This window comes from Solea senegalensis, linkage group LG7 (genome assembly GCF_019176455.1).
Source record: "Solea senegalensis isolate Sse05_10M linkage group LG7, IFAPA_SoseM_1, whole genome shotgun sequence".
In the NCBI taxonomy this organism is placed as follows: domain Eukaryota; kingdom Metazoa; phylum Chordata; class Actinopteri; order Pleuronectiformes; family Soleidae; genus Solea; species Solea senegalensis.
Window position 1 is genome coordinate 12,140,873 of NC_058027.1, and position 24,648 is coordinate 12,165,520.

The following is a 24,648-nucleotide window of genomic DNA, read 5'->3' on the forward strand; positions in this document are numbered from 1 at the left end:
TTTATTCATAAAAAGTGACTGTTCCAACTTATAGGATTTTCTCACACACACACATGCGTGCACACACCAATGTATGTATTATATATATTACGGTGACTTAATGAATTAGACACATTTCCATGTCTTTCCATGAACTCTTGGACTTTTGGATTCATACATGTACATGCATATAATATTGTTACGCATCCACTGTTATGATATCATTTCACTTTTCCCCTTGGGAGAGTCACATGACCCCAGCTGAGAGGGAGGAAGGAGGAGGTGTGAGAGGGGGTGTCAAAATACTTCAATGAAAACCACATGGAGGGAGGAGAAAGCTGGGACTAACAGAGAGAGGGAGGGAGGCTGAGCTGCAGAGACAAGAAGAAGACAGCAGTTGTAGAAAAGCTCAAAGTCCAGAACCAGACCCACATCCAGGAGTAGGATCAGAACCACATACACAGGAACCAGGACCAGAGGCCTGGACTAGAGTGGAGGAGCAGCCCAGTCCACCATGTCAGAGTCCATCAGAAGGAGGAGTTCCAGCAGACAGCTCCTGCAGAACCTCATCAGGTGAGACACATTCACTACATCACAGGTTTTTGTATTTGAACATTTGTAGGAAAAACCTATTTTTGTTTCACTTTTTCACTTTAGAAAGTGAAGTTGGAATGAAATTGAAATGTGAAACATGTTTCTGGCTTCATGGCATTCAGTGGCTGCTACTTTATGAGGGTCCCTGTGTGACCTGAGCACATCAAGGAATGCAGATCAGTTTTGAACCAAATAACACATTAGTTGCAACATGACAAATTGTCATAATGATAAGTGTTTTTATTATGTGTGTAATAAATAAAAAAAAACCCTCTTTGCAAGCGTGTTGCTTCAACTCTCCATTCCTTTGTCAACTGAATATTTGAGGAGAAAAAAAAAGAATGCCAAACACTGTGGGGGGCGATAACATACCCTGCATGTGCACTGTATACAACCCAGGGAGGTAATGGTGACTGTTTTCCATTATCACAACGATTCATTTGTAATGATCTGTCAACCATGTAACTAAAAATAATTGATTAATAAAAATATGCTGCAGACAGCGGCTCTAGCCACACTGGCTGCAAAGGGTAATAATGCGTATGATACAGTGTGACATCAATCTCTGGACTTTATGTTGACATTATAAAAATCATAAAGAAAGAATATAGAGAATATGAGATCATGACATAAGCTTTTGTTCTAAAATCGAATGGGATGCAAAGATGTGTAAGTAAATCAGAAATGAAATCAAAAAGAAAATCTTTCATATATAAAATTCTCTGATTCCTTTATAACACTACAATTATGCCTATTCATTTGCCTGTGGTGTCACACTAATCTGTCAGTTTCCAAATGATACAAAGATTCTTATTGTCTTATTGTTTGTAACCTGTCTCCTAAATCTCTAATATGTACTATGACGTGTGATGCTGACCTCTTAGTCCGGTCACCCTTGAAAAGAGATTTCGATCTCAATGGGTTCTACCAGGTTAAAAAAGGTTACATAATATAAAATAAGAATAAATTGAATATATGAATTTCAACTCTGCCCATTTAGTGTTTCATAACACATTGAGAAAACAGTGAAATACCACTTCCAAACTTACATTTTCCCACGGTGGTACTCAGTGTGGTATATTCCACCCTTTCATTTAACATCCTCAACTCTTACGCTCTTATTTTATATTGGAAATGCAGTATAAATCACAGGGTTTATGATAAAGTGTCACTTTTATCAGTTTAAGTTCACCACCTGATATTAGACAGTTGTTCTCTTACCAATCATCGGCCTTGTTTGCTCTGGTTTATCAGCTCTAACAGGCAAATGAGTCTCAACTTCTATTTTTGTTTTTCACATTTTCATCTTTCCTGCTTAACTACTGCTGCTTATTGTCAGTGAGGTTGACATTTCCTACATTGGAACTTTGCTGTGTGACGTCACAGAAAAATGAGACAGAGCTCTGCTTTCAATGGCCTCTTTTATAGCTGCAGCCTCCTTAATGGCCATGACATCATCTGGCCAAGTCCTCATGGCCCACTATGGACACACACACACACACTCACAAAGAAAATATCATTCTCCAGACCTCCATTGCCTCATTGTGTAAATGACGGAAAAAGTGATGTGTATCAGAGACATAGCCTCTTCAATTTGCTCAAATTCATATTATTGCTGCACAGCATTTCACTTACTGCTGTGGAGCAATAATATGAATTTGAGCAAAAATCCAGTTCAAATTTAAATTAAAAATTTAGATAGACCAGACACATTGGCGTTTTTCATGTCGTTGTTATATTCAAGAAAGTCCAACATGTATAGTGGTTAGCACTCTTGCCTTTGCAGCAAGACGTTCTTCCTGTGTGCATGGGTTTCCTCCAGGTTCTCCAGGTTCTCCGGCTTCCTCCCACAGTCCAAAAACATGCAATATGGGGATTATGCAAATTGGACACTCTAGATTGGCCGTAGGTGTGAGAAGGAATGGTTGAGTGGTTGTTTGTCTCTATGTGGCAATCTGTCCAGGGTTTACAGACAGGTTTTCAGTTAGGTGTGGATTTTACTACAATCTGTTTTATAATTTTTTTGTCCGTGCTTGTAGCTGTGAGTGTTGTATGTTTTACTTTTTACTGTTTTTACTACTTTACTTTATAGCACAATTCTAATTAACCTGCAAACCAAGCCTTCCAAACATCAATCCTCTCTCTATTTCATGGAAGAGCTCTTTTATATGCTGTATCTTTTATAACTACGAAAACATTTTTTTTATATATATATATATATATATATGTCTGTTGACAATATTTATGGAGTAATAATAAAAGAAGAAGAAGAAAAATTAGACTAGAAAAAAATTCAGATCTCTATCCTGAAATGTATGTAGATCTTTGCACATTCAAGTATATAAATATGTAAGAGAATATAATTTGTGCTGACATCTGCCTTTAACTGTGATCTGTCTCCTGTGTAAAACATGAATATGGAGACACTCCAGTCCCTGGAGGAATGACGATTGTAACTCTGGCAGAAATATATTCCTACCCACAGCTTAACTGAGTAGTTCATGAACATCCAGGAGGAACATTGACTCATTTCATTGTGATTTCATTACAGCTGGTGACACAGTTTATGAATAAAGTGTTTTTATGTCTTTTTAACCCCGGGCGAAATGCTAATTCATATCCACGTCTCAAATATTAACAAAAAATTCTGTTTTATGAATAAATAACTAAAGGAATACTGGTGCTTGTCAGAAAACAACAGCCCTAAATCATGGGATGTATTAAAGTGTTTCTGGTCTTGGACAGTTGATTGAAATCAGCTCATACTAAGACACATGAATGCAGCAAGTAAGAAAATAAAAGCACATAACTTAGTGTGCCCTTTCCCCTTGTTGCATTTCAGATAGCATTGACAAGGCCCAGACATTCAAACCTGTTGAGCCAGACTGAAAGAGGTCACACATCAAATTGATTCATAACAAATTACAAAGACTGATTCCGGCCAACTTGGATCCCTCTGTGTCTCTTGTGACTATGATCTTATGAAGGTCAGTTTCCCACATAAAAATGACCGAGCATGTTTGACTCACAACATTCATGGCCAGTTTCCTCTAGAAGCCTCGGTTCAAATGTTTGATCAACTAAGATGGTTATATGGAGATATGGTCTTTTATGTTTTCCTTTAATGAAAACCAACAAGCTTAAAGCTTTGGCCTGTTTCTGTCACATGGTGCTCCTGCGATGATGTCATCATCTCTAAATGCAAAAGCTGCAACTAGCAATAGATCAGGCTGGGGAACTGAACAGAACAGATTGAGACCTATAAACAAAGATATAACTATTCGACCAAAAGGGATTTGCTTTTATTACCAAATTCAGATAATATTGTCTTTCCGAAGACTTTAAGTATAGATTTTAGTTTGCTTTTTCAATCTTGTTTGATACATTTTTTGTTATTGAATTTTAGTTGGTGAAACACAAATGTCATACTCAAAGCACTTATATATCATTTTATAAATACACCTTTATTCTGATTTAAAATTCTATTTGCAGATATCTCAATAGGCACGAACATAGGTGATTATTGAGTTTCATCCATAGATTGTTAAATCTATTGGCATCACAGCTCTGTTGTCCTGAGCTCCTTCCATCTGAAGAGCTCAGACAGATTCAATTGTTTCTATGTGTGACAAATGTCCCAGGGAAAACTGGTCATCTCTGAGACTCTCTCTGAACTTTCTCTTTTAGAATCTTTCCCTTTTTTTAAAAAAAAGATTTTTAGGAAACTGAAGGAGTGATCTGTCCAAAGGAGGGATCTCTATGCAGAGTAGTTGTGGTAGAGCAGCCAATAAGAGTGCCATCTCACTTTCTCTCACTGAATGAAGTTTCCTTGACAGGACAGAATTTAAAAAGGTTGCAGTTGATTCACATAACGCTCAAGATTGTTATAAAAAGGTATAAAACAACCATCTACTCACACACTCACACCTACTGTCAATTTAGAGTGTACAATTCTCCTGATCCCCAAACCTGCATGTCTTTGGACTGTGGGAGGAAACCAGAGAACCCAGAGAAAACCCACACACACACACACACACACAGTATATGCTCAAAGCAGCTTTAACTGTGATACATGTGTGTCTGTAGTTTTCTCTTTTCTTTTTCAGAAATGTCAGAGTTCCCAGAACTTACTAATTGACACAAACAATACCACCATGCCTAGTTAAAAATCCTTTTAAATGACATAACTCTTTGGAAAAGTTGTTTGTTCAGCAACAGTCCCACAGCTAATCAAATGGCTGCCTGAATATTTCCATATTAAATTTTTCTCACTAATCCAGTTTCCTGACCAGATTTGCAGGATTATTCTATGTCCTTCTCTGCCCCCCATTTGTCCACCTTTGTTCTGAGATAGTTTTCCATGGCCGAACAACGCTTACTGCTGTAATATTTAGTTTCCATCTTTATGGTATGGTATAAGACACATATTTGTCTTATATGTGTGACACCGGTGTTGTGCATGACCTTGACCAACATCTAGAGAAAGTGAAATGATCCAGACCTTATCACATCATCATCAGTGCTCCATCTGGTGAAAAACTTAAAACCAGAAGAGGAAACATTTTGAGCATGTGTTTGTAGGATGGGTGTAATGTTCAGGACAGGAGCCAACATACTTCATTGTGTATGTGAAGCATCTGGGTGAGAAAAAAAAAACATCTCTATGATTATGAAGCTTATTTTCTGCTCACAGTAGAACATTCCACCAGAGAACGGCATCAGACACGAGTTAGATGTGTGAAGAAGATGGTTTTCATAATGTATTTAACAATGCACACTGCATGCAAAGCTGACTGTGTGAGTTTTCTAACTTAAAGATACAAAAGGGGAAAAACAACAACTGTTGGATCAGCTACCTGATACCTGCTGATATACAGAGGCACTACTACTACTATTAATATTATTATAATATTAATCACAATAATAATTGATAGCACTCTTTTCTTACAAAGTTATTAATAGTTAACACAAAAGCAAGTTAAATACAAACAGGTTAAACAACTAGTTAAATAAAAGGAGATGGGCACACTAGAATATTTATTATTATTAATTAAGTTTAGGCTGCAAGGACGTGGGCAATGTGTGTTTGACAGTGTGTTGTTTTCTTGTCGACTGCAGTTTGACGGCCCAGCGGAGCCAGGAGGATGCTGAAGAGGTGGAGCGAGAACGAAGGAGGAGAGCCAGGGAGAAGGAGAGAGAGGAGGGGAGACCGTCCTGCCCGGTGGCAACTCATCACGACAACCTCACACACCGTGTGGAGTGAGTGTGATTATCTACAAGCTGGTTGTGACGTGTCCATAGAGTCATTGTAGCCTCTGTCTGCAACTGCATAGGTCAAAACATTAAAGATAAGTTCACAAGCATGACACATAACATCCCTTTACTGTCCATCCCAAATGGACAATATGTAAAAGTACAGATTCAGTGGTGAAACACATGAATATAACTTCTTAGATTCAATTATTGCGATAACATTTCATGGGTGTGCCCTCAACAAGTCATTTAAATTTTATGCAGGAGGTCAGCTTGACCTTGAGATTTAACCATACAAAATGATTTCATCAGGGAGTCCAACTTTTTTTCCTTTTGGAAGTTTGGAGGGATTCCCTGGAGGTGTTCCTGAAATGTTGTGTTCAATTTTTTGGTCTGTGACGTCTTAATGTGATTTAATCAGTTAATCTTTGATTCCATCTGAACATTAATATACCAAATCTGACAATTTTCTTTATTCTGTGCTCCTGACTGCAAGCCAGCAGGTTTCCCATCTGGATAAATGAAAGTGAATTGAAGTAAATTAAGTGAAATTCCCTTAAGATATTGTGTTCATAAGACTTGTACAAACGGATGAACGGACAACGAGAAAACATAATGCTTTCATCCGTGAGATGTCAACAGTGTGTGCAGAGGCATAAATGTGTTACCTTTAAATTGTATTTATAGCAATAGTCTTTAAAGGACCTGTGTGTAAGTTTGTGTTACATCTCGGGCCGAAGAGAATATTGCAATGAATGCTTTTTGCAAACTTAGAGGAACAACATTCTAAGAAATGATAAATAAAATAAAATAACACCAATTAATGAACACCTACTTTAAAACTGCAGTGCATAACTTCTAGTGATTTCAGTTGCAGTTGTTCATGTTTTTATTCTAAACAATGTAACATTATTTATATGCTACATTTTGCATCTGTCAGTCAATACTATCAGACCTCGTTCATAGTATTCGCTCACCATTATGTGTTTTATGTTAACTTTTCATGGGTGCAGCCGTTTCACTTTAGCAGTGCTATGTTGCTGTTGACTCTGTCTGTCTGAGATGAAACAAATCACTTCCTGTGTTCGGTAATGTCGCAGTGCGTCATGAGCTCTAAACACTGCTACAACGAGAAAAAACGTAAATCTGGATCTGATAGGCTTAATAAGCATTGTGTGAACTAATTTGACAACGGTTTGAATTTAACAGACATTGTAACATACATTATGCACTACTGTTTTAAATTTTGGATCCATTTTTTGTTGATGGATTCCTACAAGTTCTACAAATTGAGCCTTACGTCATCATATAATGAATTAAATTTGCTCCAGTTAATAAGTCAGGCACATTCACATGTCTGTTTAAACATCAAGTCACTAATGACTTAAGAGTGGTTTAAAAAGCACTTACCTTGTTAAGATTATGGTTTGTTTTAATTTGGGGTTGTTGCATGTGAGGCCTTTGTGTTGAATTGGTTTGCATTAGGATGACATATTGCATGAGAGCTTAGCTGCAGCATATCAGCTGCAGCACTCCTGGTACATGGAAAAACACTTATTATTGTCCAGTGAAGCTGCAGGTGAATGAGCTGAGAAAGCTGCTGATTCATCAGTTCGTGGTTGTTTTGTCCAAGAGACATGATTTCAGAAGAGGATGTCTCAAGGGGGAACACTGCCATCGTCTGAGACTGCTGAGCTGACTCATTCACTGTACCCTGAAGGGAAACTTGCATCACTTATCAAACACTGCCCTGCTCACTGGTTCAGTCAATCACTGGTTTCATTAACTACAGATTTATATAAATGACTAATTCAAAGATAGTGGTAAAACCTCAAGCACTTAACAGAAGTGATTTTTGTGGCAGGCTTAAAGATTCATGCTGGATCAAGAAATCCATGTTTCTCATCTCCTTCTCTCCTACCCCATGTTTCAAAAGTTATTTGTGATTGTTTATAATCTATATATTAATATTAAGTATAAATGAGCATCTAGTATTTATGTGTAAACACAAAGATAAAACATAAAAAAAAACAAAAACATTCAGAATTTCTTTGGTGGAAACATCAGCCCTGTTGTTTAGATAAGATTCACTCTGTTGATCTGAGGAGGCAGCAGTGTGCAACTCTGTTTGATGTTTCTATGGTTACCTTTGTTGCAAGAAGTCTAAACGTGCAGGTCTGGTCTGCCACCTGCCACCTCACTATAAACACTCTGTCCTGTTTGAGAACATTGGGTGACAGTGACCACTTTTGGTTACTTGGTTTTAATACAACTAATATAATATTTCCCCTGTATTACTGACTGATATTTAAGACGTCAAACCCAATTTAGACCCTACATTTGACTCTAAAATTGCTTGTAACCCTTTGACATCTAAGTCTCAAAATGTCAGGGTTTTTTTCTTGCTTATTTTAACCATAAAAAGACCAGAAAATGTCCAGTGAGTAAGTGCTTTTGCCCAATTTTTCCAGAATAACTTTCACCATCTGTTAGTAATTTACAATTTTACTGCAGGTTAAAATAGTGTATTAACAATTTAAAATGACGAAAAACAAAAAGTTTTATTTAGAAAAAAACACTGTATAGTACATGAACACCAGATTTTGTGTATTTTTGTTTCAATTAACATTTGTTTTTCTCTCAATGTCCAAAAACTGGAAACTACTGTATGTACAAGTGTTTTTCCAACTCTCTCTTCTCTGGTGACAAAGACGCGGATCCTCTGGCTTCCTGCAACAGTGCGAGTGTTGCTGTTGGAATTTTTCCGATAGCACAAACCGTTGCGTAATAAATTATGGTAATGCAAAGTGCACTCACGCAAATGTAAAAATTTGCACTTACCGCTGCCTTTGCTTCTGTAAATATCTTGGTTCTACTGAACTTAGCATGCTAACAATTATGTAACGGTCAGTCTGCCCTGAAGAAGAAGCATGGCTAAAACATATTGTCTCATGAGCACAACATGAGCTACGTTTACATGTGCAAATTGTCCTTCAGTCCAGTTGAAATCATTCTTATTACAAATGGCAACGTTTCAGTAAACATAAAAATAAGTCATCAGAATCACATTTTGACGTGTGCAGAGTTGTCCAGAAATATAAGATGAAGCTTCACTATTGTGAACAGACTGGTTCTCAGATAATGTCTCCTCTGCTCGACTCACATATTTGTCGAGGGTTTAAAAAAGAACCACAACCACAGACCTACGTCATGTTTTTTAAACAATACATAGAATTTGCTATGTAGTGATTTTAAAGGGTGCTCAGAAACAATACATATATTAAAAGGTCATAAAATTGAACACACACAAGAAATAGATACACTGCCCTTCGTAATGAAGCAACAGGCTCAGTAGTTCATACTGCTCCTGTGTTTGATTATCCGTGAGAAGGCAGATTTACATCAATCCAAGCACTTTTAATTTACTACCCTACAATCAGGGGCTCTTTTAAAGTCTCTCATAAGAAAACTATGTCATTCCCAACTAGTTTCTTTGCTCCAACCAACTTTCTAGTTGTGTTTGGACTAGCATGAAGTATTTTTATTCTAATCTGACTTTTATTCTGATTATTTGTGTCCCTGTAAACGATATCTGAAGCTCTTGGCACTCAACAACTAATGTCTTGCTGGAAACTAACATATAGAAGCTTTAAATATTAGATATGAATTTTTTTTAGCTATTAATGGGAAAACCACACGTACGTACCTACATATGGTCTTCATTTCCTCTGTTCCGTGTCTCACGCAGAGGCACAACAAAGTCGTTAGACGTTTTTATGCATCTTCTGCGATCCAGATATTCAGCTAGACTAAGATTTATCCTGACTCAGTTTTGACACCAGTTCAAGCCAGAAAGGGTATTTAATCAGTCCTCTCCACTTGTACCTCAGGTCGGAATGTGATCTAAAGCCCAGCTACAGCTTGGTTCTGGAGGAGGACGAGGGCTTTGGTGACTGGAGTAACAGGTTGGAGAACCGTAATGAACAGGAGGTGCGGGACAACTGCAGGGCCAGGAAACAGCTGCCCCTAGCGCCACAGTTGATACCAGGGCCAAAGGAGGAGATAAAGCAGGAGGACGCAGAAGAGGCACAGGAGCCAGAGAGAAGCAATGGATCACATGAAGCTTCAGTGGCTTTGGAGAAGGTACAAGACCTAACAGCAATCAATGCTGCAGCTTTGCATTTTACAAACGTGTATCCAGTTAAAACTTTCCTAACCTGCAACACACTCATGCATTAGGGGATGCCTGTTGTTTCCTGCATATCTATTTACCAATTTAAACTGCACTCTATGAAGATGTAGCAGCTCATCTGAAAACAAGACTTTCCACACTCTAATCTTTGAGCCCAGCACAAATAACTCAGTTTGCCTATGTCTGTCATCATCATGATCACTGTGGAGACACATTAACCCTGCGTTGCTTTTGGTTTATTTTAGATGTCAGAGAGCAAAAAGGAAATAAAGACGTCATTTAGCTCGTCAGTTTTTCTGCCACAGGACATCAGACTGCAACAGACCTCAGGCCATAAAGCAGACAGAGCGTCATACCTGGCGGCAGGAACAATGAGGTCACTATGTTTTATCTCTTTTTGTTTTGTTTTGTCTTGGTCCAGTGTACGCTGCATGTATCGAACCAGACACTGAACAGTAATATTTGGTCTTGATTAACCACTTTACTGATTTTCTCCACAGTGGATGGGCCTGCAGGGTTGATGGGGAGGAGGAACAGGAGGAGCAAGAAGAGCGGGAGGAAGAAGCAGTGCAGCCCACCTTGGAGACAGAATGGTCTGCAGAAACCTCACACTACCACAGTGTTGATGACCCTGCAGAGGAACAACCGATCTTTACACATGAGCAGAGGGAAGATCTCCACCACATGGGACAGCAAAGACGCAGGGAGGGGGAGGAGGCGGGGGGAGAAGAGGGAGAACACAACAAACCAGACAAGGTTGGTTTATTATTATTACTGCACTTCATCTTACCCTTACCTGTGTTCTTTATTTTTGGGTTTCATCCCTCGTCTCACTCTACACCACAGGTGATGCTTGAAACTAACATCTAAATTGTCCTGAAAGTCGCTGTAGGCATCCATGGTCATCGAAGGATGAAATATAATTTTATGAATTATGATGAAGACACCCTCATTTTTCATAGGTCAAAATATGCCCGTGATCGTCGCTTGATTTTTGATGTAGTAATGTGACATCCAATGGCCCATTTTCCATGGACTATGTCTTAGGTCTTAATAGAGGATGATTTGAAATGTGTTTTTCTAGATTACATTCTCTCTGGCCCCATAATCACAAGAACAAGAACCTTAAATATCCATTAAATGTAATGTGTACATTCATTTTCCCCAGAGGAGAGACTTTTTTTAAATACTCCCTGTCCGTGTTTTTAGTGTATATTCTCAGGCTTAAGTTTTGCTTCTGTGCAGATCATTTCTCATTATCCATGAAGCCAAATGTCATAAAATGTGTTTAGACTGTCAAGCTGATTAACACTTTTCATGCACACACGTTTCATGAGGTATGACCTCAACTGACATTTGAAATCCTTTTTATCACTCATGCAAAGACACGTTTTTGTGAAAGTATAAAATAACTTGAAATAGTCTACTCTCAGGTTTAAAACTTGCTTTGTTCTTTACTTTTTCTTTTTAACTGACTTGGGATCTTCTACTTGGCTGCTACCATTGTCTCTCTTACATACTGTTTCTGCCACACTGCCATCAGCACATCAGTGGAATTATGTGGAACCACAGGCAGCATGCACATTAAGAAGAAACAGAATTCAATGCAAAAACATTGCTTTATGATGCTACGACTATGGTTGAAAACGCCACAGGATATACTCAAGGTCAACTGCTGAGTTTTGATCAACTATAAATAATAAAAAGGACTGATTGTCTTGATGTAAAATACCTCAACTATGCAGCATTGTGCTGACATAACTCAAAGCATGTTACTGTTGTGGAAAATGTTATTAAACACACACATGCTGCACAGTTGAAGGAAACTGGCTCCAAATGTGAATGTAATAAAGGGAGCGAATGCTGCTTTGGCTCACACAGAATATGTTGTCACACATTTATAGCAGCAGCAGTTTGCCAGTTATTAGATTTTCACCAATTAGGGAACACATTTTTGTTTGTTTTTTTCAGATTATATATTAGGTCATTTCTACTGTGGAGTATTTTGGATTCAAAACAGTCTTGCTAGTATTTAAATTAACTGGAGAAAATAAATGACAAAATGACACACACACACACACACAATGAAATGTTGGGCTAATGCTGGATGACACAGAACTTAGTTTGACATGTAGGTGTGATCGAACCCTTTCGTGACGTGTTGTTGGCCTGTGTGTTTCTAGGGCTCAGTGGAGAGAACAGAAAGGAAGAGTGAGGAGGTGGATGGAAGTTCTGCCATTTCTCTTTGCAGCAGTGACGGCGAGGAGGCGTTAAACTGCTATGGGCCCATGAGCCCAACATTCAAGGTAAAGCATAAAACCAAAAGTGGTCTATATGATTAATAACTTCTTTTTAAAAGTTTGTATCTAAAAATCCATATCATTTAGTAAATAGTAACCAATGGTGACTCTAGCAGCTTCTATGTCAGTGTATTGACAGATACTGAGGACAGTCAGTGGTTTGTTTTGGGTTTTTTTTTTTTTACCAAAGAATAGCTTCTATTATTGTAAAGGTTTACTGAAAACAAAAAAAACAACATAAAAAAAACATCTAAATGTAATACAAGGACACTGAATTATTTATTTAGCAACAACAAAAGAGAGGCAATGTACGTAGTTGCAAATGACTAGTCACAGGGACATTTGCATAGACGCGGGTTTACACACCTATTCTTCTATTCTTTTTTATATATATATCTGTTGTACACATATGTACAATGTGTGGATGTGCCAATGAACGTATCCAGTAATGTAGTTCAATTACAGACCAGTCAGTAAGGCATGTGAAGAAGCCATGCTTTGAATCAAGAATAGTGTCACTGTAGAATGTGAAGACGTACATCTGTGTTTTCCATTAACGTGAGATGACATATTATCGACATGCTGTTTTCTTCTGTGCTGTCTTTTACATGTTCCCTGCTTTTCCACCAGAAACTCCTCATACAGTTTTACCCAGTAAGTGCCAACAGTATGCTGGACTGATTTTTCACCTATTGTAATGTTATGTAATGTTGTACTTATTACAGTTATTTAGATCTGCTGTGTCCTGCACTCCTCACTCACTCATCTCACTCTTTACAGGATGAAATCAACACCAGAGTCTCACCAGATGGTAAATGCATGGTGAGTGTGACTACAGTTTGATTTCACAGCTGGACATACCGTATACCAGGGCTACCTGACCTCTGGGTCTGAGCCTCGGTTTGAAGTTACTGTTGGACACAAAAAGAAGAGAAAAAGTTAAGTCAAAACAAGAACGACAGCAAAGAGAATCGAAACAACTGCAAAGAGACTTGACCATGAACTACATCCCCAGAAGATTTAATCAAAGTCTATAATTTACTTTTTGAATTAGGCTGCTTCAAAACATATGACAAACAAAACATACACAAACTTGGCCAAAAACAGCGTCTCCTCCTTGGTGGAGATAACAACTGCAGATAGTCTACAAACTACAGAGACTCAAAACATCTACAGCTCTTTCTAATTTAGCTCATTTCCAGATTTTAGTGAGTCATTCAAAACCCTCAAAAGCTGTATTTGTATTGGCTTCAACTCACAGCTTTCTGTCAGTTTCTCAAACGCCGGCTGCTTCAACAATACACTACATCTTTTCTATAGCTGTGAGTAACGAGGATCATTTCTGTCTTGATTCTTCCTTCAGATCACAGAGAGAGCCGAGTCTCTGAAGAGAAGGTGAGTGTGTGTGTGTGTGTGTGTGTGTGTGTTTAAAAGTCAATTAACCTCACTGGTGGCTTCAACAAACCAGACATGCAGAAATGTGTTGTTCTTCTGTGTGAGACGGATTCAAGCATCAACTTTGTGTCCAGCTCCAGTGCCGTTCTAAGAAAAAAAGAAAAGCAAGAATGATTTCACCATAATAGACCCAGAGCTTAAAGGTAGGGTTGGAGATCCTGGAAAAACAGTTTGAGCAGGCTACATTTTTGAATTCAAAAGTCCAAGCCCCTTTCTTCAGACTTCCCTCCGAAGCTACGCCTCCAGAGCACACGCTTGTTCACAAAGAGCGATGGTTTCACACAGATTCACAAGCGCAGCATTGGTAACTTTCAGTACTTTTGGGATACTTGTTGAAATGACAACGTGATGCCAAAGTGGTGGCTGGTGATAAAAGAAAATGTTTGGGGTACAGTAAGATACAGTAAAAAATGCTCCAGAACATGGTCTCCCATCCTACCTTTAAATACAGCATACCTTGTTATGTTCAAACTATCCCCATTTTAGCTCAAGAGCAGCACAGAATATGTTGAAACACCTGTATGCTTTCAGTATGAGTGGTTTAAACATTGATCCATTTCTTCTGAAGCACCAACATAAAGAAGACGCTGCCAACTGTTACTGTTTCCAAGATTGACAAGAAACTGGAGCAGTACACACATGCTATCGAGGTAAAACCACATGGAGTTACCCTCTGCTATGATGGGGAATTATTTTTACCCAGATCAGTAAGCAGTATTTATTTGAAACAGTTCTTCCATAAACTGGTACTAGTTTGTGTGTGGTCTCTGGCTCTTCCTTAATCCATGATCATAATCTGATTCCCAATAGACACACTGTTAGTGTGAGTGCTCAGTATTTACTGCTGAACTTCTGCAAGTAAAATCCTCACTCTTTGTTCCTCACACTGCCATGGCGTTCAGTGTAAAGTTGCTGAGTCATGTGTTATTTTTCACAGCTCTCCTCAAAGGAAGGCAGGATGGGTGGTCAGGCGCTGACAGACGTCATAAGTCCTCCCGAACCTGTTGCCTCTAAGAAGAACCTGTTTGAGGCCGGCGAAGTCTGGAACCAAAACGCCATCTCAGTCGCAGCATCCAAGGTTAAAAGCACATTTGTGATGTCCTCCTTAAAAGTTTAAGTTCACCACACACACACACACACACACACACCAGGATCACATATCAGAATGTGATTCTTCTGACACTGTGGACAAATTTATAGGGAGATTCGTCTGAAAATGACACACTTTACCCTGCTGTGATGTAACAAGTCTGCAGTAAATATATCTGATAGTCATTGCTGAGGCACAATCTATTATTTTTAATAATAACTGCAACATGCCTGCCTCAGCAGGACACAGATAAGTTTAAAAGTTTAAAAAGTGGGAGTGGCTGATCTCATCAACCAGTGGCTGCGAGAATGTGAAGATGGGTGCAGGTGCAGCTCACCCTCCAAACCAGCAGTACGATTCTTTTCATAATCATAATTTACTTTCTTGCTTTAGCTGCTTTAATTGGGTTTCTATTCATTCCCTTTGTCATGTTTTTCTTTCTTCTTCACTTTGTTTTTATTTATTTTCTCTCTTTGTATTTTGAAATTTTGATTCTTTTCAGCCCACAGCATTTTTTGTCCCCCTCTGTCTCTCAACCACACCCAGCCACCTCATGTGGTGGTCATCCTAACAGTCAGCACACGTCTGCCTCCTTGAGGAAACAGCAGCTAATTGCAGCCTGGTTCACCTGGTGAACAGCAGCAGTGACGACAGTGTTTCTGTTTTATTTGCAGGAAATAAAATCAGGTGGAGTTTTGAACAAGAAAAATCTATGGGAGAGTCTTGGTGACATATTATCTCCTGGGAGGGATGGAAAGGTATGAATTTGCACCAAAATGTGTGGATTAGTTGTGGTGATCCTCTATTTTTCCATTTATTTGTCTACTTTTCTAGTTCTAGTCGATAGCAAGCGAGCAAAACATCATAATGATGAAAATACTTTTTGATGATGCTGTTGTTGTTGTTTGATGATGACGTTTCCTTATTCACTGTCACTTCATCGTCTAAGAGGGGAAAATATCAAATATTGTCTCACACAAAGTAAGCATGTTTCAGACCATTCACACGGATGCTGTTTATGAAACTTTAAAATAAATAAAGAGCCATATTTCACCTTACATGTTGGTGAAACCTGGATGAAACTGTTTTCTGCTTAAATTAAATATAGGAGAGCTCCCCTGGTAAAGGTTACAAGTTCATGGTGACTGGTCACGGCAAGTATGAGAAGGTTGACAGCAGCAGTATTAAAGACGTGAGCTGTCAGTCTGGTAAGGACCTAATTAATTACTTTTTTTTTGCATGTCCTAGTATTATATATATTTATATGTGTATGTATATATATCTATATATATATAGATATATATACATATATGTATATATACAGTATATATGTATATATACATATATATAAACAAGAGAAATCAAACACAAAACTTTCACATTTAGCTTTATGCATTGTTTTAATCACACAGTAAATAAAACACATTATAGTTTTACCATCAATGTAATAAATGGGGCCATAGCATATAGGGGTGGACTTCCCCTCACTTAAAGAAATTCCACACCATGATGGTAATCCTGTGGAAAATAGCACATTGTGATATCCATTATAGAGACAAAATAGCAGCAGCAAATTACTTTAAATCCATTAAATACCATGTACCACATACAGTATAATATCAACCTTCTTTCCTCAGATGTCCCTCAATTTCCTTTAGGTCTGTCCTGATCATCATTCGCTGATCTTCACTTGTAAATCCCATTTCAATAATAGCATCCATGGCCTGGATGAGCCATCACAAAGCAGGAAAACCTTTTTGTGAGCTCATGCAAAAATGTCTGGAAGAAAACAGCCTCACACATAGCCTACATACCTCTAACTGAAAATATTTTAAACCTTTACCCTTTATTCAAGAGACTTTCTTAACCTAGTTGGCAGAATACCTCTGAGATCATGAAATAGTGGACAGTTTTCACATGATGCCCATGAGATGGTGAAGGTCTGTGGCAAATTTAATGGCAATCCACTGAACAACATGGTGCCACCACACGAAAAGTCAAAGGACATTCAGCCTCCAACAGCAATCAACATGTAAAATTCCTTGTGAAGATATTATTTCTATGACATGTCTATGGCATATGTCAGATACTGCATCACCTATACTGACAACAGGAGATGCTGTAGGTGCCATACTGATCCCAGCCCAAAACTGTACTAGCCTCCACAATTGTAGCCCTGGCCAAACGTTTATTTCCATCTATACATGACGTACAGCAACCAAAATCTGTTCTTACTAAACTTTTATCCTTCATTCTTCCATTTTCTTTCTTTCAAAACCCACCTGCCCTGTTATTCCAGGAATGTAAAAGCCCTATTTATTACAGAGTTTAAAAACTGCCTGCAAGCGGTGTACACTAAAGCCCCACTTTGATTAGAAAAAAATAGAAAAAGGTAACGCATGACAAATTAAAATTTCATATATCACATAATCTACACTTCATGCATTCAACACTACATCTCTGAGGCACGCTAGAAATTAAAAGTATTAAAAGTAGTGTTGCAATATTACTTTCTTAATTTTTTCAGCCTAATTTGATTTCCATAATGTTGCGAAGACACCACCCCTGTATTAGCTGTTGCAATATTTTTGAAAATTGTTAAAGCTTCATTATTTATACACTAACATATTCATGATCAATGACCTAAACTAAAATCCATAAGAAATATGCTGTGTTCATTTATTTTGACTTGGGATGAATTTTGTTGAAATCAAATTACTTTGCTTTGAAAAAGGCTCATATTTCAATTAGCTGAGATCACTTAAACTTCCTACCTCACCATTAATTATCCACCATAAAAATGATCCAGGACTCCAAATTGGGCTTTTACATCAATTCAAATTACATGTTGGTTTTGTTTCCTGAACCAAATCCTCTGGCAGTTCTGTTGAAGTCCTTTTTTTCTTCCTCCTGGGATTTGCGTTTTATCAGCCCCTTTTCAAACACAGCTGCTATCTTATTCAGTGGCTTCTCTGCTGCCTCTTTAAGCTTCCTGGCATCAAAACGGGGACTGTAAAGTAAAATAGGCAGGCGATTAACAAAAGTGGGAACTTCTGCCTGATTTTCTTTCGATGCCTTTTTCTCATTTGACTCTTTCTTGTTGATCTGCTGCATTATCCGCTCTTTGGTGGAGAACATCTGGAAGAGGAGAGCATCCCACATTTTCAACGCCCTGGGAGCGTCTTTGTCTGAAACCACTTCTCGATTGGCACATTGATCTACTGATGTCATATCACTACCACCTTGATCCATGTTCTCATTGCTACCTCTCTCATCAACCTGAGATTTGGCCTCTTGCTCTGGAAATATAGGTTCCTCTGGCTCAACAACCATGTGTTTTTTGAGCCGTGTCCATCCACTCAGCTTACCCTTCAGGCCTTTTGGCTTCTGGGCAGCCTTTGGCTCAGTGGATGAAGAGGAGATCTCTGCCGCAACGACCTTCTTGTCAGCAGTTGAAGATACAGGTGATGTCGCTGACTTCGTGCAGGGTTCGGCTGCTGGGGCTTTCATCTGTGCAGTCGTGGCTTTGGTCTTCAGAATGTCCTTGTCTTTGTGTCCAGCTTTTTGCTGAGATGACGGTGATGTTCCTCTGTTTTGGGGTGGAGCTTTGACTGAGACTGAGGCCTGAGGCAGAGAGGCAGGATTGGCAGAGTCAATCACAGCAGCTTTAACTATGGATGGTTTCATGACAGTATCTGTTGCTGGCTTTGCAGGGGCAATGTTCTGTATGAGTAGCCCTGTTGAGGCCTGAACATTACTAGTCTGTGAGCTAATCAGGGCTGTATTGGAGGTAGACTTTGAAGAATCTATGTTTACAACTGATGGTTTTGTTTCTACAATGTTAGATGAAGGTCTTGATTCTACCTGCCTAGCGGAAAGTTCTGCTTTTGGAGTAGGTTTACTAGGTAAAACATCAGCAGAGTGGGAGGGAGCATTAGCTTCAAATTTCAATGAAGGGAGTTCTTCTTTACTAGAAACTAATGCTAGGATTGTCTTTAAGTCTTGTGTTTGGGAATGTTCTTTTACCTCAGGGACTAAAGTGTCTATGGGTTGTTTTATTTCTACTTTTGAGATATTCTCTGTGACTGACTTTGCAGAGGACTCAACAGTACTTGTAGATGTATTATTTTGAAGAGGTGTAACTGGAGCGGTTTTCTGGTCTTTCATAATGACTGATATGACTTTTGTTTCTGTAGTAGTACTCAAAGAGACTGGAGTTTGACAGCCCTGTAATATAGTTGGAGTATAGGTCCGTATAGGTTTAGTACGCACTCTTGGCTTAGGTAGAGGGGAAGCTCTTGTTGCAGTCAAATATTTTGTTTCTTTAGGAGAACTATTTTGGGCTTTATTTGTAGTATTATAGTTACATAAAGCAGAGTGTGACGGAGCGTGATTATTTATAATATGGCAGTTCATTTCTACATAATTATTTGTTTCTGCGACAGATTGCCATAGCTGTTTCATTCCAGTCTCAGCGTTCACTACATTTGCAGAAGTTTGAACATTATCTTCATATAGCATATGACCTGGATTTGTAATGGTTTGCGGTTCTACGCTGACATTAGATATGTTAGCTGTAATATGACCAGTAGAATTGGAAGTTGTTGACTTGGTGCTGGATGTAACAGGGTGTTTAATTGGCTGGGGGACAGGGGATTTTCTTTTCAAAGCCATGTTATTTGTAATTTGAGGGGAAGATGGCTCTGCTGATCTTTGCTCAGCAAGTATGGTGACAACATGCTTGCCATCTGCTTTTGAGCTCATAAAGGCTCCGGTTTGCTCAACATAGCCAGGAACACATTTTTCATCAATAGGTTGTTTTGTTGTGGATCTTCTCTCTGATATTAGCAGAGGGCTTTTTGGAGTGACATGTAGCATGGTAGGACAATACTGCACACATACTGTTGGTTTACTGACCTGACCAGTATTAACTATTGGTTTACAGGTCATTGATTGATTTGTTATAATTGGCAGAACAGTTCCATTTTGAGGTTTATTGGTTTTATAAGCAGGAAATTTATTAGCATTGGTGCCAAAATTAGGTTTCATGGACAGAGTAGTTTCTGCAGCAGGTCCGTTATGGACTGCATTTACACCTCCTGGTTGTCCAGATGAGACTATTTCTGTAGAATATTTGTGGATGGTTGGTGATACTGAGTAAAGTTTGTCGGATGGTTTTGTTTCACTACTAGCTGTGGTCAGTGTTACATTTCCTTTAAGAAGATTAGAAGCTTGATTTGAACTGAACTTTTCATTGGCTGATTCTGCTGATGAGCTGCTAAATTTGTTAGAATTACTATTAATATAAGTCAGTGGGAGTTTGGCATCTTTATTTGTTTGACTAGACAGGTTAGCATCTTTAGCAGAGATATTAAGAGCGGTTTCAATGTTTTGTGACATTTCTTCTATAGTTTTGGAATTGTTTGTGTACAAACATGCTCCTTGAACAACTTTATCTTGGTCACTTGATCCCATACTATTCTGTGTCTTCACAATTAAATTCTCTCTAACTTTGTTTGTCCTTTGGAACTGCTTTGCTGGCACATCTGATAAGCCTGTCTCAAAGGGAGTCTGAATGTCTGAAATACTATTGGTCACAGTGACTGGTTTACCTAATACTGGACCATTTACTGCAGATTGGTTTAGTTCGGTTGATCCTTGAGAAGATTTCAAAGAGAGCCCTGCTCGAGAAAAACTGCTGTCATTTTCTACTGTTTGACTAAGACTGTAAGTTTGAGTTTCTTCAGTGAGATGTTTGGTGCTTTTCTCATCTGCAGATACTGTGCAGATACTGGACTGTGCAGAGAATACAGAGGCTGTAGCATGCCTGTGTGACAACCAGGATTCTGTGTTAGTAGCTACTGGTTCTTTAAACTGCTGGGTCCCAGTTGTTGTTTTGTCAAGCATATAGTCAGTATAATTTGCCATGTAAGACAAACTGCTCCCTTTGTTTTTCCTGGGTAGAATCTCCTTGTTGCCCATTTTGTCTTGCTCGGTAACCTCTTCCTTTTGTGTAAGTAAGACAGTATCCATTGCCACTTTACTGGGCAATGGTGTTGCTGAAACAAGTTTTGTGGCTTGTTGTATTCCTACGATGGGCGTTTTATTTATGGCACCCCCTGAAAATTCAATCTCTTGAATACCCAAGTTTTTATGGTCAGGGTTGGCATTGAGTTGAACAATATATCCACAGGTTGTTGCTGGACTAATGCCATTAGCAGTTTGATAAGATCTGACCAGTGGAGACTCTATTAGTCCTGACTGGGGTTTTGCATTTGTAATTGTGTTTTCTTTTGTTTTTGTGAGTGTTTTCTCAAGATTCTCCTTGGCGTCGTTCTCTTTTGCACTACGCTGTATATCAGCATGTAAGTCTACTTTCAGTAAAGGTGATGAAGAACTCAACAGACTTCTGCTATCATTCAGGCATAGTGTTGTATATTGTGCTTCACTTTGTGCGTGTACCTCACCTGCTTTAGGTAATGGTATTGGAGACTTGGGGTATGAGGCTTTTGGTGTGGATACTTCATTTGTGGATTGTTGAATTATTTTCTGTGCCGAGCCAAGAGGAATCTCAGGTTTTATTGCATCCATGTTAGATGTTTTCAGTGTTTGATTTCCAATGCTGTGAACTTCTGGGAGACTTTCCTCAAACACATCTTTGCTGCATGTGACGATCATGTCAGCTGGATGCTGTGAAGCCTTTGGAGACGACAGAGATTGCAAACTGTGTGCAGAAGAAACATCCAATGAAGAGGGAAGATCCTGATATCCAGTGAGTGGTTTCCTCACATCACACTCAGGGAAGTTTGAACCATGTACAGGTACTTCTGTCTGTACTTTGTTTAATGAGGTTTCACTAACCCTGCTGACTGCTGGGCTGTGATATGATGCTATATTCCTAAACCCACCATAGGCCACATACTCAGTTGGAGTAAGGCCATAGTATGTTGATCGTGATTTTGGCTTTGAGGTGGCTAAGGTCATTTGAGTTTCCAATAGCGACGTTAAGGATTTGCGTGCCCCAAACACAGGAGGAGAATTAGCAGAGGAAATGGGGCTTGGACTAGTTGCTGTTTGCATTGAAATCATTGCCATAGGTGTGAGATTGTTTGATAGTGTCAGAAATGATGGAACTTTTGGTAAAGATGAAGCCTCACTTTCTGCGACTGTTTTTAGCTTGCTATTGACAGGTTCCATCAGTGTTGGTTTGAGCCCATCTGATTCAGGTGCAGTGATACTCGATGCTAAATTCACTTGGTGGTGCAGTTCAGTATTGCCAACAATTACATTTATTGTGCTCCTTCCGTTTTGTTGAATCTTTATCTCTTTGGAATTGTTGGATTGTTTGATGTTTGATGTTATTTGAAAATCATCGTTTCCCTTCAGTTCCTCTGTGGCAACAGGAGGTTTACTTATACTACTAGTTTGAAAGGCTAAATTAAGCTGTGACGTTCCATATTGTGTAGCAGGGACCTGTAAATCTTGGGAGCAGTTGAAAGCAGGACTTGCAGTGAATAAAAGTGGGTTCGGTTTTGATATTTCAAAAATAGGTGTGGACACAGATGGTCTCCAAGAGGGGGTCTTAGGTCTTCCACTGTGGGTTTTTGATACAGGCAGTTTCTGATCAGTTTTCATTACTGACACAGTCACTTTGTCTCTGTATAGGGTAGAAAACGGTGCTCCATGGTTGGTTGGGTTTAAATGTGTAAGGTCCTCCATGGAGGGAGGTTTAGAAATCTCATAAAATGTTGCTTTTGATGTATAAATCCTGCTTTGTGGTGTGTCAGATTTTGACTCATTCACTGCTTCAACAAGTGATATCTTTGAGGCAGTTATTTCAGGGGGACTTTGGTTTGGAACAAAGTTGCCATTAATGGAAGATCTGGTAATTGAAGATGGCATCTGGCTCTGAGAGCTGTCCTTTGAAATGGTGTTTGTCTCCCTCTGTCTGGGAACAAAAGCTTGTGCCTGGGTGTTTGAACATGATAGCAGCAATGGAACCGGAGGTAGGTTTGTAACTTGAGAAGGTGCCGGGCCTGGGCCACAGTTGGGGGTGGCTGGGGATAGGGTCAGACTGTGAGTTGATATTTTAGGGCTGGACTGCAACACAGTGACTGGACAGGCTATTGTGGTGGACCCATGGGAATTTAATGTCATGTTCAAATGTAATGGAAGAATTGGTGCAGGGACCTGCTCAGGTGATGATGGGGGTGGTGAAGACGAAGGTGGCATCATGAAAGGCGACGCATCATCGAATAAAAACGAGGAGCACTCATATAGAGGAGCCACCTGCTCTTCAGAAATCACACTTGTGTGTGACTTGGGGGGGAAACTATCAGTTTGGCCAAGGGGGGTGCTCTGAGGCTGGGAAAATGCAGATGCAGAGTGATTATCAAGCGAGTTGAAGGGAAAATTGGACAGTGAGGAGTCTGCAATGTAGACAGAATCTGGTGTCTTTGGTGGGCTGGACTGGTCACTGTGCTCAAGGTCTGTGCTCGCTTCATTGACAGGCGACAAGCAGGTGCGGAAAGGGACGGGAGTCTGAGACAGACTGCCTTTTTTCTTGGCTCTCTTCTTCTTAATTTTTTGAAGTTTTGCATTGTCTTTGCCTGGTTTTGGCAGTAAGGGTGGAGGGTACTGCTCCAGCCCATTACTGTAGCTGACATCCATCAGCATTTCAGACTCCTGTAAAAAGACGAGACATTTCAGTCTAATTTTTTCATACAGTCTGACAAAACATACATGTACACCTGCAAATACAAAACAATCAAACAAATCTTCAAAATAGTCTGTCATCATATGTATTCTTGAAAAAGGGACAATCACATCTAATGTTATGTGTTTTCTCAGAAAAAATAAAATCAGGGCCAAGATATAATAAAGATACAACATAAACTTTCATGAAAATGATACTTGTCATATTGCAAAAGCAGCTGATGTTTTGAAACTGTTTTGATAACTTTAATTTGCTTTTATGGTTTACAACAAAATGATTAAGATTTCAGAGTTGGGATTTAATGACATGCTGTTTACCAGGCAGTTAGGAATGTTAAATAAATTACATAAATCACACAGTCATGATGTGAAATTCAATGTGATCTTTTAAATCTCTTGTCACAAAGCTCACCAAGCTCATCAAACAGCATTTTTTTTATTTCTGGTGTTTAGTTTTTGTTGTTAGATATTCTGTTTTCATGTTTTGGCATTTTTTCAACTCTGGTATTGCTTTATAAATGAAATCATTATTATTAGCATTATTGTGTGTGTGACCAGTATGAATGTAAACATTTTCTTCTCTTTCTTTTCTTTACAGCTACAGAGTTCTATGAGGATTTGTAAAACGCATTCCGGATTATCAAAGAGAAATATCCTTGGTACTGCACAAGTGTTAGCCACTATCACATCAACATTATTTTATTGTAAGCTCTAGGTTAGAAATCCTCTGAAATTGTAATGAAATGACAAAATTCATTTGACCCTGTTATCATTTAAAAAAAGTAAGTGTCTTCTCTGTTTATAATGGACCAGTTCTTGTCCTTGTTCTTTAATCCTGTGAATAATATCTCAAACTACTACTATTACATAGTAGTAGACTACCTTTGATTACAATAAAATAAAATCAGTAAGTAATTCCTGGTGTTTGTCTGCTCAGTATTTAGCTTTTGGAATGTTTTAGTCTCATTGTCATCTACTGTGATCCCTGTGTAGTTTTCTCAGCTGTGGACCAACTGTACTGATTTAACCCAGACTAGTCTGCAGCTGGCTTTAGAGAATGACGACAGGTT

General features: G+C 38.8%; 2 protein-coding genes across 4 annotated transcripts; one reads left to right on the forward strand and one right to left on the reverse strand.

Moving 5' to 3' along the window:
- Positions 1-339: 339 nt before the first annotated feature.
- Positions 340-24,494, forward strand: LOC122772789 (lymphocyte-specific protein 1-like). Of its 2 annotated transcripts, none has more exons than XM_044031072.1 (14): positions 340-552; positions 5,692-5,832; positions 9,717-9,969; positions 10,264-10,394; positions 10,519-10,774; positions 12,202-12,324; positions 12,949-12,972; positions 13,099-13,140; positions 13,682-13,713; positions 14,342-14,423; positions 14,711-14,851; positions 15,538-15,621; positions 15,972-16,071; positions 24,177-24,494. In XM_044031072.1, exons 1-14 carry the CDS (start codon positions 494-496, stop codon positions 24,200-24,202), a joined length of 1,494 nt encoding a protein of 497 aa, XP_043887007.1. In that variant the 5' UTR covers positions 340-493; the 3' UTR covers positions 24,203-24,494. The 2 variants fall into 2 exon arrangements, with proteins under 2 accessions (XP_043887007.1, XP_043887008.1); XM_044031073.1 differs by having other exon boundaries at positions 10,324-10,394.
- LOC122772788 lies at positions 16,255-23,060 on the reverse strand. Of its 2 annotated transcripts, none has more exons than XR_006360817.1 (2): positions 17,643-23,060; positions 16,255-16,381 (listed from the first exon to the last, which is right to left on the reverse strand). XR_006360817.1 is itself a non-coding variant. In XM_044031071.1 (2 exons), exons 1-2 carry the CDS (start codon positions 23,018-23,020, stop codon positions 18,309-18,311), a joined length of 1,869 nt encoding a protein of 622 aa, XP_043887006.1. In that variant the 5' UTR covers positions 23,021-23,060; the 3' UTR covers positions 18,251-18,308. The 2 variants fall into 2 exon arrangements, 1 of the variants encoding a protein (XP_043887006.1); XM_044031071.1 differs by lacking the exon at positions 16,255-16,381 and having other exon boundaries at positions 18,251-18,487; positions 21,331-23,060.
- Positions 24,495-24,648: the final 154 nt, after the last annotated feature.

What these genes read in the sequence shown, in the direction of transcription:
- LOC122772789 (XM_044031072.1), top strand. Translation starts at nt 494, where the DNA reads ATGTCAGAGTCCATCAGAAGGAGGAGTTCCAGCAGACAGCTCCTGCAG. An exon ending in CTCCTGCAGAACCTCATCAG is followed by an intron (nt 553 to 5,691) that starts GTGAGACACATT and finishes TGTCGACTGCAG; the next exon opens with TTTGACGGCCCAGCGGAGCC. An exon ending in AACCTCACACACCGTGTGGA is followed by an intron (nt 5,833 to 9,716) that starts GTGAGTGTGATT and finishes CTTGTACCTCAG; the next exon opens with GTCGGAATGTGATCTAAAGC.
- LOC122772788 (XM_044031071.1), bottom strand. Translation starts at nt 23,020, where the DNA reads ATGACATTAAATTCCCATGGGTCCACCACAATAGCCTGTCCAGTCACT. An exon ending in AATACCATTACCTAAAGCAG is followed by an intron (nt 18,488 to 21,330) that starts GTGAGGTACACG and finishes TCTCTGCCTCAG; the next exon opens with GCCTCAGTCTCAGTCAAAGC.